Source organism: Olea europaea, chromosome 15 (assembly GCF_002742605.1).
Source record: "Olea europaea var. sylvestris chromosome 15, O_europaea_v1, whole genome shotgun sequence".
NCBI classification, from domain to species: Eukaryota; Viridiplantae; Streptophyta; class Magnoliopsida; order Lamiales; family Oleaceae; genus Olea; species Olea europaea.
Genome location: NC_036251.1, coordinates 27,931,936 through 27,950,127, shown reverse-complemented (window position 1 = coordinate 27,950,127; position 18,192 = coordinate 27,931,936). Strand labels below are relative to the sequence as shown.

The window sequence follows — 18,192 nt, the reverse complement described above, 5'->3', positions numbered from 1 at the left end:
CCGGAGTCAAGAATCCACTTACCGGAGGTCTCTTCATCACAAGAGATGGTGTAGCACTCATCGCTTTCCCCCCCTTCCGAGGCATAACTTACCTCTTGCTTGACTTGCACCTTCCCGTTGTTGTTATTCTTATTGTTCTTCTTTGAACCCCTTTTGTTAGTACAATTTGCCTTGAAATGTCCGAACCATCTCTTTCAAGGCATAGAATGATAGACGCTCGTGTCTCAAGATCTAGCTCTTCCAAATCCTCGTCAGACATATTTATGTGCTTCTTCTCCTTTTCCGCCAATGCCTTGTACAACTTTTGAGAAATTAACAAATTTTTCATTTGCATTCTCCAATATGAGAAATCATTCTTCCCATTGAATTTCTATATCTCATACTTCCCAATCTTCACCGTTCCTCTAGTAAACATGATTTATCTACTTGTTTACCGGAAATAAACCAACAAAGTTCACTTGGAAATTTTCACAAACACCTTGTGTGCACAACAAAGTTCAAGCAAACCCACCAAAAATCGGAGCTCAACCACCCTGATTTAAGAAGATGGCTCTGATACCAAATTGTTGGAAAAAACACCTCCCTAAGATGCCCAAGATCAAACAAACTTGAAATGTGAAAAAAAATCTCAAACCACTTTGGAAGATAAGAAATTGGGGAAGAAATGATTTCAATATATAAATGAAGAACAATGGATTGGATTACTTGAACAAGCCTCAAGTTAATCTCCAAGAAAAAAAAATTGCTTTGAATTTATACCCAAGAAGAACAAACTCTTACTTGATAAATTCTATCCAAGCCTCACTCTATTTTTCTCTCTCAAAATCGGGTGTTAACTAATGAAGGGGAAAAAACCAGCTTTAAATAGTGTATCGGGGCGCCTAGGCGCCCATGAGTGCGCCTAGGTGCCATTCTCTTCCTCTTCAACTCCAAGTTTCTCACGCTATACGACCTGGAAGGTGTTTTGCTACTTCAAACCTTTTTTTGTTACCCTGTTTACCAACTAACTCGATAAGAACATCATCTTCCTGTAAAAACGGAACAAGATACAAGACTTTAATATTATATTAATGAACAAAAATGTCCTCAAGAGGGCAAACACATGTCAAACTCAAACCTCCTTAGTCCAGGGTCCTTTATTAAGTTTGGGGTGAATAACTTTTTGCCAGTGATGTAAGAACTGCACATCTGTTCGACCAGGGAGGCATTTGGCTGCAAAAGATCCTACTCACTTAAGTAAGGAAGAAAAAATAAACAAAAAATCGTCTATTGTACTGTCCAATAACACAAACCAAACATGAACTAATTGTACTGAAAACCGTGACAGAAGAATTCTATCAAGGAGTGGAAACATAGAAATACTTATTAAAACTTCCCTATTCCTTTCCAGCACTTTCCATCAAATTGTTGAACTGCATCTCGCAAAGTTTCATCCTGTTCATGTGAAAGAAAACACACACAAAAATTTATTGGGCAACACATATTTCTATTGAAAGTCCTTCAATTATCAAAAATTTATTACATCACAAAAGATGAGGAAGTTATCAACAAATCCCAGTTAAATATGCTGTAATCCACTAAGTTCCAACATCTACCAAAATACAATATCAACTATGAATAGTATTAAGAAAACACTCGTGCAAAGGAGGAGAAACTACTGACCTCTTCCTTTGTCCATTTCCCCTTTGAAGATGTTCTAGCTGTCACTCTTGTATTCCTACAGTAGTATAAAGTAAAAATAGTTAAAAATCATTGATTCTAACTACTCAATCTAGTATTTCCATAAAATTACAGCAAAATCAATTTTTACCTGTGGTGCCTCAAGCTCCTTATAGTCTAAAGTCAGCCCCTTTTCGTCTCTCTCAGTGATAGCTCGTTGGACTCAAGGATTCAAGATCAGGTCCAGGATTCGAGTCAAATCGACCTTCCCTCTCATCGAAGTATCTTTTTTGGTTTGACCTGTGGGAAGATATACTCTGGAGTTTTATATTTATCTGAAGAAAAATGTATTATGAATTGAAATAAGAAACAAAACTAAATTAGAAACGACACTTGCTTCAGATTTCAGATTATTAACTATGAATCTTACACAAGAAAAATCTCACACGAGATAGGAATATTAGGGTCATCTAGTACGATTCAACCTCTTGTTGCCTTCATCCTTCTTAACATTGAGTGGTTTATGATCATCAGCACCATCGATTGTAGGCGAATTTGCAGACCGCACCAGACCCCTCAATATCCTCCATACTTCTTTATTTTAGTTTTTTTAGATGAAATGAAAATTAATTCCTAGTCCTCCTTACAGTTTAAGGTTAGACCTTGAACAAACCCAGGAAAAAAGAGGGGGAAAAATATAACTGATGGTAAAACCATAGTATCAGAATTCAGAAGAAAGAAAACCCCCAATCATATTTTGAACCCAAAATTTTGAATTTTTGCAGAGCACAGAACCCAACGGTCATAATATGGATTATGGAAAGGGCAGAAACGGCTAGAAAAAATGGCGAGAAGAAAGGAAGACTCCATGAAAGGAAACAAAATATTTCCCTTGAAACGGGATTAATCATTTGGAGTTAAGTAATTGAAATAAGAGTTTGATGTGTACAAGGAAAGTGAAATACCTGGTGTGAGATAACCATTGACAGAGATTAATGAATGATGAGCTACATATATTCGCGGGAAATAAAGAAGTGAGAGAGAGGGACTGTAGTCTGTAAATGATCGACGACGTGGAACTATGTTATTGATTTTGAATTTTGCTCATTGAATTTTTATATGGGATCGAACTCTAAAGTGAAAGGAATTCTATCTTGTATCATGCGACACTTATAAGTTTTTTTTGACAAAATCTTTAACTCACTAATCACAATAAAAGGTGGGGATTACGAGCTAACATTTTTGTAGATACATGGAAGCTACTTGTTTGTGAGAATAAGTAACCCATTTTGTACATATATATTTATCCATCCTATCTTTGTAGCTTGAAATTATTGATTAATAAACGAAATTAGAACAATAATAGATTTAATTTGTGTCATTGAACTTCAGTTAGTTTCAAATTTCACTATTATGTCATTTTTAGTGATAATCAAATGATAACAATAATGGTGACGATAACAATAAATTATCTTTCACATAATCATCATGCGATACCCTAAAAACGAAAATTGTATAATGAGGGTTATGATAACGTCTATGTTAAAATGTGTGTGTGTGTGTGTGTGTGTATTTTTAACAATTTGATTATGTGGTATAGTGATAAGTTGACATGTCATGTAACGATTATGTAAAAAATATGTTGATGTAAGATGGCTAATTAAGCAACTTTCATCAACTGAAGGACGACAAAGGACATGGTGGTAGAATTTGAAAATAAAGTATATTGAAATTTTTAGTGATGCAGTTGGAACTAAATTGAAGTTTGGCTGACTTAAAAGAGATCAATTAAAGTTTAATAACCCAATTAAAACCTTGCTAAAAGTTTGGTGACTGTAAATAAAATTTATCCATAAAAATCTATGAAATACTCACTTATGACTTTCCTTTTTTGTTCAAATTTTTAATTGGGTAATTATATCTCTACGACATTATTTTTATAACCGTACCACATTTTATTTACAATAAAGGTTTTCAATATTTGCTTACTCTTACTTTTATGTTCTCAACTTTTTTCACTTCGAATTGTAATTCTTAACCTTCAATTAATTAACATATTTCATTTTTTTAGCACAGTTTTCATCCAAATATTCTACTAACGTGCATTGCAAAGATGGACAAATATTTTGTTTAACTTTTATATAAGCTATTTGTTTCGATTATTTAAAAATACGAGAGAAATATGTCTTTTTGGCTCTCATGCCAAATATTTTGAATGAAAATCTTCTCTATAGACAAGATGTGAAAATTAATAGAAGGTTGACGATAAAAAAAAAAAAAAAAAAATTTAGTACAAAAGTGAAAAAATATGAAAAATTTAGGGAATGCGTTGTAATAAAAATGTAGTGTAGTTAACAAAAGTTCTGTTAATATATTTACCCTTTTTAATTAGGCTCATGTTACAAAATTTACCTCTTACCCAAATTAATAAAATATCTTTTTAATTTAATGAAAGAAAAAATAGTGGTTATAAGTTATAACTGTATATTGCTAAACTAATATAGAAATTTAAATTATAGACGAAATTTATTGAAAATAAAATTCAAAGACCATCTAGTCATTATACATTGATGTCGCATAAATTTAAAATTTTCTATTTGAATAATGATATTTATCAACATTGCTTACCAATAAGCATTGTGATATTTAAATAATTTTGATTGATTTATCATTTAAAATATAGAATTTAAGATGACAAATCAATTAAATATCATATATCAATTATAAGTAATAAGAGAACAATGCTATTTTTGTTCACAGACCACCCAAATTGCATTTCATCAAATAGATTGTATTGCTCTAGTTTTATCATTAAGAGAAATTAGATAATCACAAAATTGAGTAAGATCTCCTTTGGGGTATCCCTTTCTTGCATATTTCTCATTGGTATACAACCCATTACATTCGGTTTATCAGATTAAAATTTAAATTGAAGATGTTATAATAAAGTCCATCGCTTCAAACATTCATCACTCATCTAAGAATCACATATTACCAAATAATCTGAGGCCTCGCATTCGAAAACTGGGCAGCAACTCAGTTTTGACTACGAAATAGAAGACATTTTGCATATACTCCATCGACTGGAAAGAGAAGCTTTGAGTATTTGATTGATCAAGTCCAATGTTCAACCATCAGCCATAAATTTACTCAAATGTTCTGCTAGGAAGCCCCATAGGACTGAGGCAAATAACCTGAACAAGGAAGGCAGTGATTCATCAGCTAGTCAGACTAGTGAAGACCTCAAGCAAAATATCTCTCACATTTGATAATTTACAGGGATAATTAGCATTCGCACGCCCAGTTGGGGGTAAGGTTGATTCGGGGAAGGATATTGAAGTGAAAAATGCCGACTTCTGAATTTAGATAAGTAAAAGTGCTCGATAAGTTGCAAGTGTTCGGTTGTTTCACATTTGTAATTCCCCCTTCCCTTTTTCCAAAAACTGAATGCAGCGTGTATTATAAAGCATATTGATATGGACTACAAGCTAGCTATAAAGATCCTAATGAATTGAGCATTTAGAAACTTCCGTTCACAAAAGTACAAAGTACATGCTAACACTCAAGGAACATGAGAAAAGAGATCAGCAGGACAGAGTAGTTATTGACGGTGATGTAGATGCTCTGACCTTCCAATTCATGGAAATATTGCATTCACGAATGCCTCTGCATCAAAGGGTTGCAGATCTTCTAACCCTTCACCAACACCAACGAACTTCACAGGAATGCCAAGCTCGTCCACTACACTAACCTGCAAGAATTTCGGGAAAATAGCTCATAACAGATATTGGAGAGTTAGAAATCACCATAAAGTGAATGAACTAAAAAGAATGGAAATTTTGAAAATGCTAAACATACCACGCAACCACCTCTGGCAGACCCGTCGAGTTTGGTCAATATCAAACCAGTTATTCCAACGACCTGGGTTTGAACATTAAGCCAAATAGAGCAGGCACAATTTTTAGTGCAGTAGAGGTGGGGAAACATATATTTGACTTCAACAGACTGATAATATGCCACCGAGATAAAGGAATTTCAGGATTAAGCACCATATTTTCAATTCTGGTAGAGCTGGTGTGTAAGCAACCCTTGAGAAAACAAAGGGTATAGAATATGTTTAACTAACATTTCCAGTTTAAATGGACAGGGATAGGAAATATTACATCGTTAAATTCTCTGGCCTGTGGAAGCATGTTTAGACCAGTTGTCCCGTCCAACACTAGCAGGATTTCCTGAAAAATTTATAAGAGAAATATTATGTCACAACGAAAGAAAAAATTCCGCAAGTTCTTTACACAAGTAAATGGTGCAAAAGGGTTTAATGTATGGTTATCTGGGCTGAGCCCTGAACTTCTTAAGTTTCTCTGATAATTCTGCAGTTCAAAAATTATTTGATCCATTCTCAAGAACCTTGTGCAGAGTCACAATTTTAATGTTAATTTTATGCCTCATGAGCAATATAAATATTTCTCCTCTCAACATTTTATAAATACATAAATAACGTTGATGAGACCATCTTCCCTCTCCTCTCCTTCCTTCAATGAAGAAAATGAAAAATCAAGAAAGGGTAAGTAGCATTTTATCTATAATGCAGGATAATGCATATTTGAATCAAGTTAACGAATCATCGGACTCACAAGCCCATTATTTTACTCAACATAAGTGGATAATCATGTAATACTACCATGAGACGGTAATATAGGAAATGAGGCTGAGAGTGCTAACACTGGGTGCACTGGAGATGGCTTTTCTAATAGCTTTCTTGCATGCAACCAGTTCTTCCATCAGGCTATAATTGGTGTGCAAACCTGATTATCAAAAGAAATTTTAAAAAATCCCCAACATCAATTGAAAAATGTACATCTGTCAAACTTACGTCCAGATGTGTCGCAGAGAACAATATCATAACCTTGTTCTTTACCCTTTTTCACAGCCTGTGAAAGAACTATTCAGGGAAAACTTTATCATCACGTGTTAGGAGTATTGGCAAGTTAAATCTCATTACCAGACCAATCAGATCTTTACCAGATGATGCTTTTGCATTCTCCTTTTCAGCTACAACAATCTCACAGTCGGTCCTTTCGGCCCATATCACCAATTGATCACTTGCAGCTGCTCTAAAAGTATCTCCTGCCGCCAACAATACCTGGAAATAATCTGAAATGTCAAAAGGAAATGAGAACCACTTAACCCTCAGCAAAGGCTAGGATTATGTGACTCGGAAAGACATCTAATTATAGAGTGCACTGGCCAGACATCAGAATCTTGTAGTTTTTGGAATTTTCAAGCTTTTGGCAAACATATCACTTACAAATTCATATTAGCAATTAAATTAGAACTATGTTTTCAACTAGTCATAATGACAAGGAAACAAAATAAAAATATTTGCGTACAAAAGGCACAGTCTCAAGAATTACTATTACGTCTTAGTTTGAAAGTTTCAAATATATAGATATCAAGAAATGATATTCCAGATATAGGGCTTCAATTAGCAACTAAGGCTACTTACAAACTATTTTCCTGATAATATTCCATGATCTGAATTTCAAACAAATTTGTTTATGAAACTCATATAATAATTTCAAAACATGCATAAATCTGCTGATTTTACTGATACAAAATGCACATGTAGAAGTTAAGATCATATTAAAATCGAAGTAGACATAACCATATAAGAAGAACAGAAACAAAAAATTGACCCATAACCTCACCTTGGCACCTTCTTTCTTCAATCTATTGGCCAGCTTCCCTGCATAGATATTTTTTGTCAGTTAGAGTCGCTTTAGAATCTTCAACATCCTGATAAAAATGACAGAAGTTTCGCAAAAGAACTGCAAGAAGAAGCACTTACTAGCAATAATATCAAGAAAAATTTATGAAAGCTTTTTTCTCATGTGCTAAATACAAACCATGAATTCCCCGAATATGCTGGACTTATTGAACAATATGCGATAAACATAAATAGATTGCAGTTGCTCTTTAATAATTACACGTGCAAACCTTTCACCATACTAAAATCATTGGATGACAAATAGGATTAATGCAATTTTATCTAAGTGCTAAGTGCTAACTACAAACCATGATCCCATAAGATGCTTAACTTTTATATTTTTCTTTACAATTAAAAAAAAAATGCTAACTTGACGACAATAATACGCAATTGTTATAAATAGCTTTTCAGTTGCTTGTACATCCTTCACAAACAACATTTTTGAAGACAAGAGTATGCTTCACAGACCCCATGGCTATGTAGTTGATCTTACCAAGAGATGTAGTCTTCCCACCTCCATTGACGCCAACAATCATGATAACAGCTGGTTTCCTAGTAAGACAGCCATTGTCAACAACTAGCAGATCAAAAAACTGGCACGCCCAAACAAAAGAAAAATAAATTTCTGATCTAATTTAAACCTGAAACCCAGTTGGAGCTCGGATTTAAGTTTCTTGCTAGTTAACAAATTCAATATACTCCCCTTTAAAGCATCCTACATCACCAAGGCTAATTTCAGGAAATTCTTATAATAAATATTTGGCCTATATACTTTGAGGACTTAATAGATCTATTGAACAGATAAACACATCAGAATAATAACCTTGATCTCGGTCCCGGATTTGAGCTTCCCAGCATATATATCTTCCCTTAAGCTCTCTACAATCTTTATAGTAATCCTCGGCCCAAAATCAGCCACTAACAACGCCTAAAAGAAAATGGAAAAATATTACATGAATACAATAAAGCTCCCATCACTTGCATACACCAGCATCTGTTTCTATATTGTCACCAATACATGCATAGGTTCACATGTCTTATACCTAATCGTGTGCTGTGATCCATAATCAAATACACCAATCCAAACAGAAGAGTTAAGATCAGATATCAAACTGCCAACAGATACTAAATAAATAACAAGCCGTAGCCTAAATCTTTCAAGTCAATTTATATTTCTCAAGTAAAAAACTAATTTTTTTCTTCGAGGAAATATGAAATTTTAAATTTTCTTTAAGTATCAGCTATTACTAAACGATACAGAAAAATCAGGCGCATTAGAGATACCTAGCTACCAAAGAGAATAATGATCCAGATACACACACAGTGGAATTAACCTCTACTGAGCAAACAAAACTCCACCATTCAAACATTCATTTGACATATATAAGCACTACTGCAGTAGTGACCTAAGAAATAATCAAATAGAACAAAACCCAGAATCGAAAGCTTCCTTTTAACCCAATTTACCTTGAGTAAGAAAAAAATTTAATTTGCTAGGAAACTTCAGGAAATGGTATTGAATTTCTAAAAAACTAATATAAAGGAAAAGAGCGAAAACCTCTTCCAGATTGTCTAGAACTCGATCAGTATCAGAGAGATTCCAATAAAGCAGAAGCTCATCAATGACAGCTAAGTTATCTCTTGTTTTGGAGAACCCGGAGAATACTTTTTCCACGTCACTTTTAGCTTTCTCCTTGATTAACCTGCCCAGCTTAGTGAAAAAACCAGTCTGACCCGCCGAGCATTTAAACTGGGAAGTCCGGGTTGCGCATGTAAACACCAAGTTAGTTGGGATATGAAGGAGGGTAGTGGCGGAATTCGGTGGTGGAAATGGTTGTTTGGAGCGGAGCGGGAGAAGATGAGAAGACACAGAAGAAACCATTGATTTTGGCAGCTGATGGAATGAAGTGCGCAGCGGGAGTAGATAATGCATAAGTACGACGTCGTATAATACTTACAGCTCAGATTTCACTTTTCAGCGATGGAAAGAGTTGGACTTTCTCCGTGTTACTATTTGGTCAAATCATTTGATAAGTGTAGTTTCTACACTTATTTAAAATATTAAATGATAATATTTTATTATTTTTTAAACGAATTAGCACTTAATTTGTTATTTATTATTTTTATGAGGAAAAGTTCATGTTTCAAAGAAGAATTGAAAAAAAGAACGGAAAATAGCTAAATGAAACAAATCCAAAGTATGGGGACCAAAGTGTAAATATTTAATGGTTGATTTGGACCACAATAGATATTTTGAAGATTGATAGGAGTTAATTGAATGCAAATTGGAGTCAAAAAGGAAAGGGATATGATTATAATATTACCATAAATCGACTTTCAATCATATAGAATATTTTCAAGATTTTTGGTCAACTTGAGACCCATTTTTTGGATGGAGAATGTTTGAATTGGAAAAATTGTACATCTTTTAATTAGCTTTCCAAAGCACTTTGAATCACCTGAATCGGACACCTAAAGAGAAAGTTATTATCAAAATACTAAAGGCTGTGCAGAGACAAAATTATGTGCGCGCGAATGCAACTTTCCTTATTTGATTCAAACTCTTTTAGAAGATAATTTGGACGTGAATTTTGACCTAATTTCATTAGATGAATACAATATATGGGCAGCAATGAAAGGGTCTCTCTCTTGCCTCTTCATACACAATAGTTTCATCAAATCCATCAAGAACAAGGGGTTAATTACTATATTTTGAGAGAGAAGATCAAGCTATAGTAAGGAATTGAAATTCAATTACATCAAGTTTTTGAAGAATTCAACTTTGGACTTGAAGATCGACATCTTTTATATTCTTTCATGATCCGGGTGATATTTTTCTATCATTTTTCTTGTAATTTATATATTATTATGTTGGGCTAGTTTTTCATTGTATTGGATGAGATGAACTCTATTATTTATTTATTTTAATTCAAGATAAGTATTTAGTTTAATTCGTGTGTTACTTGATTAATTTTGCATTCCCATTGCATTATTGAATTGTTTGGCCATCAATTGAATAGTTAGTTGCTTGTTGTAGTGTAGGAATACTCACAACGAGTCTAAAACGTGGCAAAATTAACATGAATAGTTAGGATTAGGAATAATATCTATCATACATGCAATCATATTAATAACTTAAATTAAATGCATGAATTTCATATGAATTCGAATTAGGAATAGGATCGGATCGTGTTAATCATAGGTTGGTGTATCTTGGAAAAGAACATTTAACATATTAATGTTATCGATTGTCAAGAACTCGTGAAAGAAATTAGATTACGAATCAAGAATTGAAATAAATAGCAATAGGCGGAGTCAAAATCCAATACAATCTTCCATAATTTAATAAAACCCCAATTTTTATTGCTTTCTTAGATTAATTTAGTTTAAATCAAATCAAAATATTTATTTTGTTTTCATAACTATAATTTCATACAAAACTAGTAAATTTGAATTAAATTTATTCTCTGTGGGACGATAACTCTTAACTCACTTATTATTACTTGTCAACGATGCCGTACACTTGCGGGTATCACACGAACATCATTGACCGCTAGACTTTCCCGTATTATTAATCCAACACTAAGCTCCCCTATAAAACTCATCAATGTAATTTAAATTTTTCGCACTCCTATTTTTAATCACACAATTTTCGATAAAATAATATTTCACATTAATCGAAAACTTTTAATTATTTTACAACCATCTATTTTTCAAAAAAAAATTATTCCCCCATTATAAATTCAAATAATGGAGTCCAAACGGGAGCTAAACTTTAAAGGGTATTGCTATTATGGACCGTAGAATTATAACCCCTCTCTTATGAGTAGGGTCCGCGATTATTTTAATTGTGGACTCCACTCCTTGCATGCAAATGTGTTGTGAACCATGACGTGAACAATGTTGTACCCATAGCAGATTCAACTTTAAAATACTTCCTCATGGCCACTTAACTTTCAAATATGTCATGTCCGTCATTTCGATTAGAGATGGATATTATTAAGGGAGTGTTTGATTGTCATTTTTAGGTAAAAATGCATTTTAGAATAGTAATTTGAAGGGAAGTATGTGGTTGAAAAATAAAGAAAATTTTTTTATTTACGTGTAATATTATTTTAATAACAAATGTGTGGTTAAAAAGAAGAGAGAAAAAAATGGTGCTAAATGGGGGCTAAATTTTGTTCTGATTTTAAGATAATAGAACAAAACCATGAGCTATTGATTTTTTCTTTACAATGGAATCATTGATTTTTTTTTAATTTTTTTTTTTTTATAAAGATATGGAACCAAATTGAAATCGAACAATTTAGTTCTTATTTGATTTGATTCTAATTCCATTACTTAAATTCAAATGATAAAGGCAAATTAAAATCTATTATCATATACATAAATTAGTAATATATACCCAAATCAAATAAATAAATAAACATCGAATATGCAGCAAATGTAGTGATAATTGTGGTATCGAAGTGCGACTTTGTGTTTAAAATTGAAAATGAGATAAATGAATTAGATTTTAGATCTAAGGCTTAGTCGCTTTGTTTGATAGGTAATAAGGTAAAAGGCCCGTTTGACATCCATTATTTGAAAAATTAAAGAGTTTTGAATAGTATTTTTGGAGAATGTGTGGTTAAAAAATAAGAAAATTTTATAGATTTATTTGTAAAATATTTTATTGTGTGAATGCGTCGTGGAGAATGATATGTAGCAAATAATTTAAATTTTTAAGGATTGTCAAATAGTGGCAAAATGTAATGATTAATAAACTTTCATTCCACACTTGTAAATTTTAATAATAATAATTTAGTTTGACTCACAATTCTGGTTCTTGGCTCTAGAGCCATATCCAGAATCAGAACTAGAACAAATGGTCCCCAGCTTTAAGAACTAGAATTATTAATTTTATTTTTTATTTTTAGAATCGAACCAAATTGAATTACTTGATTTGATTTAGTTCTGGTTTGACCTGATCATTTTGTCCACCCTTACTTTCGATGGATTCTGTTTAAGGAACTATTGACATGGCTAATGAAAATTCCACATCACTAAAATTAGGATGAATACCATTCTCAAATTGTCACTAAACTTTCACATTTGCTATTAGATGATCATTAAACTTTAAAATACTTACGATAATTTTAGAAGTGTCTTCCTATAATAACAAGTTTTGCAAACATGGATTCTTTTATCTTTGTCTATTTCTACCTTGCATTGTCATAATTTCGTGCTAGAGCTTTAGGGTGCTATGTTATTATTTATCGAACTTTTAATAAGGAGTTCAATAGTAACTTAACAATGTCTAAAGACTCAATTGGTTACCGTTGTTTGGTGAAATTCCGTAAGTGTACGTAATTGTTGACAAGTAATATGTGATGAGTAATGTGTATTGTCTCATAAGAAATAAAATTCAATCAAATATACTAGTTTCTAATCAAACTCAAAGTCAGCAAACAAAAAATTTGTGGTTTAAATTCGAATTTTGTATGTATATGGAATGAGTGTATTGGATTACGAATTCGTTCGTATGTATATGGAATGAATGTATTGGATTACGAATTCATTTATTATTATCTATATCAATTCTTAATTACATAACTAATTTTGTTCATACATTTTTGACAATTGATAAATTCAGTGTAATTAATTCTCTTTTTCAAGACAAATTAAATCTATTCTAGTCATAACCCTAATTTATTCCTAGTTTAAATTCGAATGAATATAACACATTCAATTTCACAATTTTCTCAAAGATTGCACAAGTGATAAATATTATTTCTAATATTTATTACACATATATTAATCAAGCTATATTCTAGACCTATTGTGAGCCTCCTCGCATTATAACAAGCAACCATATATTCTATTGATAATCAAGCAATCAAATAATAAAATTAAGCATAAAATATTAGTAAAAAATTACAAGAATTTAATTAAACTACTCGTCTTAAATTAAAAATATATAATAAAGTATTTCATCTTCATCCAATACATGAAAATAATTAGCATAGCATGTTATCTAATAAATCATACAAAACAATTTGAAAAAATATCACCCGAAATTGAAAATAATGATTGGAAATTGAAAAATCAATTTATTCTTCATAAATCTTCAACCTAGATTTTGAATTTTCAATCTCGTATTAATTGCTTTTGAATTTAGTGCTAACCTCCTTTTTGTGGTGGCAAAAATGTATAATATGTGGTTCCTCCAGTTTGGTCATCCGTTCTAGGTTAAATAGTAGGTTGAATTTGATTTTCGTATAACTTTAGGTTAAAAGTGCAGAATGGGATGGGCCTCGCATGTGCACCATAGGATGTGTTTACCCTGGGTAAATGGCAATTAGGGTGTCCCGCGCTGTGAAGATTTTCCTTTTGTTACATTTTAGTCCCTCAATTCGATCTTCATTCATTTCAACTCTTTTTAACATCTTCTTGGTCTTTTATCTTCCAATTCCATCTGGTTTACTCTACACCTTCTCCAATCATCAATATTATGTCCGAATAAACTATCAACACTTTACAATTTAGACCCCAAACTTTTGGATTCAGTCCATTTTGGCTGATTTTTTGCTTCTTTTGTCCATTTTCATCATTTTTCATTGAAATGCACTTAACAAACAAAAAATATACAAAATTAAGCATCAATTCATTTAAAATGAAAATAATTGCTCTAGTTTAACGTGTGAAATAAGTGTACAAAATTCACTTATTAGTATGGTCATGATTAGATAATTGGGTTGAGTGTACAATCGTTGGTTTAGACACATGTCTTTGATCGGACGAATGGGAATAGTATTTTTTTGTTTTGATAATGGATAGAACTTTTATATATACTAGTAATAGTTGAATTTGCATTGCATATTATTCTGAAATATTTTACAGGTGCTATAAAAATAATATTTGAAGATGTGAGAACAAAAAATAATTTTTACAAATTTTTATGTGGAATGAACTTTTGATTCAAATGAATCCGAATGGAGGCTTGAGCATAGATTTCTTCGTGTAGATATTTTTCACCTTTTATATGTTTGGTTTTCTTTAGTTCAATTTGTGAATTGTGTATCTTGATTGGATTTATTCATGATATAGTAAATCAATTATCACCTTTATGCTTTAACTTTTGATTAGTGTATTACCTTTTTGACTCTGTTCATGTACAATTAAATTTGATCAACAAAAGATAGTTGTAGTGACTTAATCTCAATACAATCATATTACACTTACACTATTGTTGACATTTTTATTGGCACCGTATGATATGTCAGACAATCTGGCCTCTTATTTGAATAACAATCATTCAATCAATACTTAGATATTTTACACATCACATACCGTCAACAAAAATGTACAGATAATATTATCATTTTCAATATTATAAGAGTGTCATGAATCTCTTCGATGGAAATAGTCGTGGCTTGAAATTCCAAATGACCATGGAGAATCATAAGAGAAAGTTCGATACATGAAAATTCATTTCAAAGTTCAAAGACAATGGAAAAACACGATAGAGTGTTCAGCGACCAATTGACAACATAATTGGTCCTAGTTGGACAAAGTTAAATGTGTTGACCCGTAGGAGTTTCATTGGCCATGTCTGTAGCTTCTTTAATGAAATTCATCAGAATGATGGATGGCTATCACATTTAGAAGTTGAGTATTCATGACGAAACCTTTTGAAGTTCAACTATCAAAAGTATTAACATGAAGAAGGTTGACTCACAAATAATTTAATTATAACTTTCGTGCAAATGGAGAGAAATTTTAATTAAAAAAGGAGGAAAGAATGGAAAAAAGAGGATTCATTAAATCAGACCATCAATTTTGACAAAATTTTTAGTCACCCAATCAGTGTAAGTTCAGCCACCAAAATTGCATAGTGCGAAATATCAAAGCAAGAACGAGGAGAATTTCAATTAAATCACGCGCCAACAAGTAAAATTCAAAGTAGTGTGTGCCACGCGGGTTGATTGACAACCAATCATCTCACAAATTTCCCTTTGACCTGTCAAATTAATTTTTGGGCTTTTTCCCATCTCTTTCTTTGTCGTTTCTCCTCGGCTTCCTTCTGCGACAATATAAATACAAACCCTATATTCTACTTCTCTAAACCATTCAATAATCCACACATTATAGAACACATTGTCAAGAAAATCCTTCTGAGTTCTGAATTCGATATGGAGAAAGCATCGTCGAGAGTTATTGAAGTAACTGTGATTTCTGGTGAAGATTTGCGGGTTAACCGAAGAAACCCCGTGAAGAAAAATGCCTTTGTCATCGTAAGAACCGACCCGTTAAATGAAAGATCCACCGGGATGAATACAGAAAACGGATGCAATCCTACATGGAACCAGAAGTTGGTGTTGGATTTACCTATGCATGCAACTTTTATTACCGTGGAAGTTCATTCAGGTAATAAAATCATTGGGATATCAAGAATTCCCTTGTCAGATTTCACCGGGGGTTATTTACCAGCGAACTATTTGAGTTTTCTGAGTTATAGGCTGAGGGATGCCAAAGGTGAGAAGAATGGGATTCTTAATCTGTCGGTGAAGGTGAACGGGCCGACAAATATGAGCTACGCCGCCAGTGGCTCGATGCCGTGGTTTGGTGGCCCGGTGACTAACAAGTTTTCTAACGGGACAGTGACTGGAATTCCAGTTTATTACAGAGTTTGAGTGCTTGACCTTTTTTTTATGTTTGTAATTTGGAATTTGTATATTGATTCATTGATTCAAAAACAATTATAAAACATATACCAATTAGTTGATTTAAGGAGATATTAATTATCGACATGTTTTGATGACAAGACCTAGTTCAATTCTATCAAGTTATATATATATATATATACTGATTCAAGAAGATATTGGCTACCGATACCTTTCAATCAAAATACCTAGTTTTATTCTATCAAGTTATAAGACCATACGAACTTCATTAGCAGTACAAATTGATTTTATTTTATTATAAAACATATATTAATTTGTTCAAAAATATTAATTATTTAAACATTCCTGTCACAAGACCTAGTTTAGTTCTATTAAGATATTCGACCACATGAAGTTCATAACTGGCCCTACTCGATTTAATTTTTTTTGGAATAAAGATTGTTTCTTGAAAAATTCAAGGTCAAGTCTTCTCTTGTTCTTATCAATGAATAGGTCTCTTTATTTAGATGATGATAAAAATTATAAAATTTTTGTCTTCTTGATATATCAAAAAGTCAAGAGACCAAAACGCATATTCAAGAAAAAATCCTTTAAAATTTATTCTTCACGTTATGAAGATTGTTAGGAACCCTCATTGTATTGGAAACGGTAGAAAGGATTAATCTATTTGGATATAATACGAGATTCATTTTTCAAGTTAATTATAGCTTCACTATTGGAGAAACTATCATGATTTTAAAGAAACGACGTTTATTTATTTAATAAAGATTTATATATAGTGGCCTGCATTACACTTCATGCCTATGATTTATTTATTTATTTATTTATTTTTAATGGTGTCCATGATTCGTTTTGAATAGACTATTGCTGTAGTCATATTGTTCTCAATTTCTAATGCTTTAATATTATTGAAAAAAAATATGTGAAAAGATGTAGGAAAAAAGATACTGCTAATAAAGTAAACACATAAAAATTTGATTTTGAGTTGTAGTTTATTTATTTATTTAATTATTCTCTTTCGGGATAAAACAAGTGGAAGTTACATGAGTACATAATTTTTATTAAATATTCAAATATTACCATTCAACATTTTTTATTTCATAAACACTGCAATGTAAAAATAAAAGTGATATATCAAAAATAACTTTACTCCTAATATATGGTTGATTGTTAGTCTATGTTTATATATTTAATTATTTATCATTTGCTATCTCGTATGTCTTTTAAATGTTAGTTGATTTCATAAGGTATATCGTTGGTTGTGATATTTCCTCCAACATCTAGATGACATTAAGGTCAGGGTCTTTACAATCATAATAGAAGGATGTTTAGGCACCCACTACCACTGAATCAATTATGAAAGAGGAAAAGAAGTTTGTATAGTATCAAACATGTTCATAAGACGACGTCACAAATGCTGGACTGGAGATGGTTGCATTTCTATTTTAATTCCTAAGGAGCTAATTTCATACCAGCAATTGTAATCCATCCAAAAATATTGATTTTGACGAAAACTTATTGTTAATGAAATTGATTTTTGGTTCGAAATGCATATTTACAAAGTTAAGGACAAGAGAAGTATATCTTTTGTAAATTTCATATAGGGATAGATATTTAACAAATTTCGAAGAATTGAACTAGGATGGATGTTAAACTTATAGTTCCAGTATTTGCTCATATTAGATGAATACTGAACAATGAATCAAATAACTCCAAATGATCTTTATGAAAATATAAGAATCTCATGTCACATTCTCTTGAAAAATTAGAGATAATTTTGCATATTGATTTCAAAAAGTATAATACATTTCAAAATTTCCAAAATATAACCAAAATTACTGACTAATTTTCAATATGATTTCATACTTAAATTCATTAATCATTATATAGCAATGCTTATTATCTCAACAATATACCAACAATAAAATATATTGAAACATTCATCGTGATGAAGGTATCAGAAGTTACATTATGCACTAAAATCATACGGGAAGAGGAATATATAGAATGAGTAAATTTTCATAGCATAAAAAATCATATGATGTGTTTTTATCTCGAGAATTATAAATACTATGTCAAAAAAGGATCTTGTGAAGT

The 18,192-nt window shown here is 31.8% G+C and overlaps 2 protein-coding genes and 1 long non-coding RNA gene across 5 annotated transcripts; 1 reads left to right on the top strand and 2 right to left on the bottom strand.

The window, feature by feature from the left end:
* Positions 1-780: 780 nt before the first annotated feature.
* LOC111410768 lies at positions 781-2,731 on the bottom strand. Of its 2 annotated transcripts, none has more exons than XR_002705759.1 (5): positions 2,090-2,731; positions 1,811-1,959; positions 1,663-1,717; positions 1,118-1,434; positions 781-1,028 (listed from the first exon to the last, which is right to left on the bottom strand). It is a non-coding gene; the product is annotated as an uncharacterized LOC111410768 (long non-coding RNA). The 2 variants fall into 2 exon arrangements; XR_002705760.1 differs by having other exon boundaries at positions 2,145-2,731.
* A 1,754-nt stretch (positions 2,732-4,485) lies between these two features.
* On the bottom strand, positions 4,486-9,364 carry LOC111410767 (cell division protein FtsY homolog, chloroplastic). Of its 2 annotated transcripts, XM_023041289.1 has the most exons (12): positions 8,988-9,362; positions 8,253-8,357; positions 8,071-8,144; positions 7,923-7,981; positions 7,371-7,408; positions 6,685-6,805; positions 6,536-6,604; positions 6,385-6,467; positions 5,823-5,891; positions 5,518-5,580; positions 5,289-5,410; positions 4,486-4,853 (listed from the first exon to the last, which is right to left on the bottom strand). In XM_023041289.1, exons 1-11 carry the CDS (start codon positions 9,360-9,362, stop codon positions 5,297-5,299), a joined length of 1,170 nt encoding a protein of 389 aa, XP_022897057.1. In that variant the 3' UTR covers positions 4,486-4,853; positions 5,289-5,296. The 2 variants fall into 2 exon arrangements, 1 of the variants encoding a protein (XP_022897057.1); XR_002705758.1 differs by lacking the exon at positions 4,486-4,853 and having other exon boundaries at positions 5,288-5,410; positions 6,344-6,467; positions 8,988-9,364.
* Positions 9,365-15,603: 6,239 nt separating this feature from the next.
* Positions 15,604-16,104, top strand: LOC111411500 (BON1-associated protein 1-like). Its single transcript, XM_023042025.1, has one exon. It carries the CDS (start codon positions 15,604-15,606, stop codon positions 16,102-16,104), a length of 501 nt encoding a protein of 166 aa, XP_022897793.1.
* Positions 16,105-18,192: the final 2,088 nt, after the last annotated feature.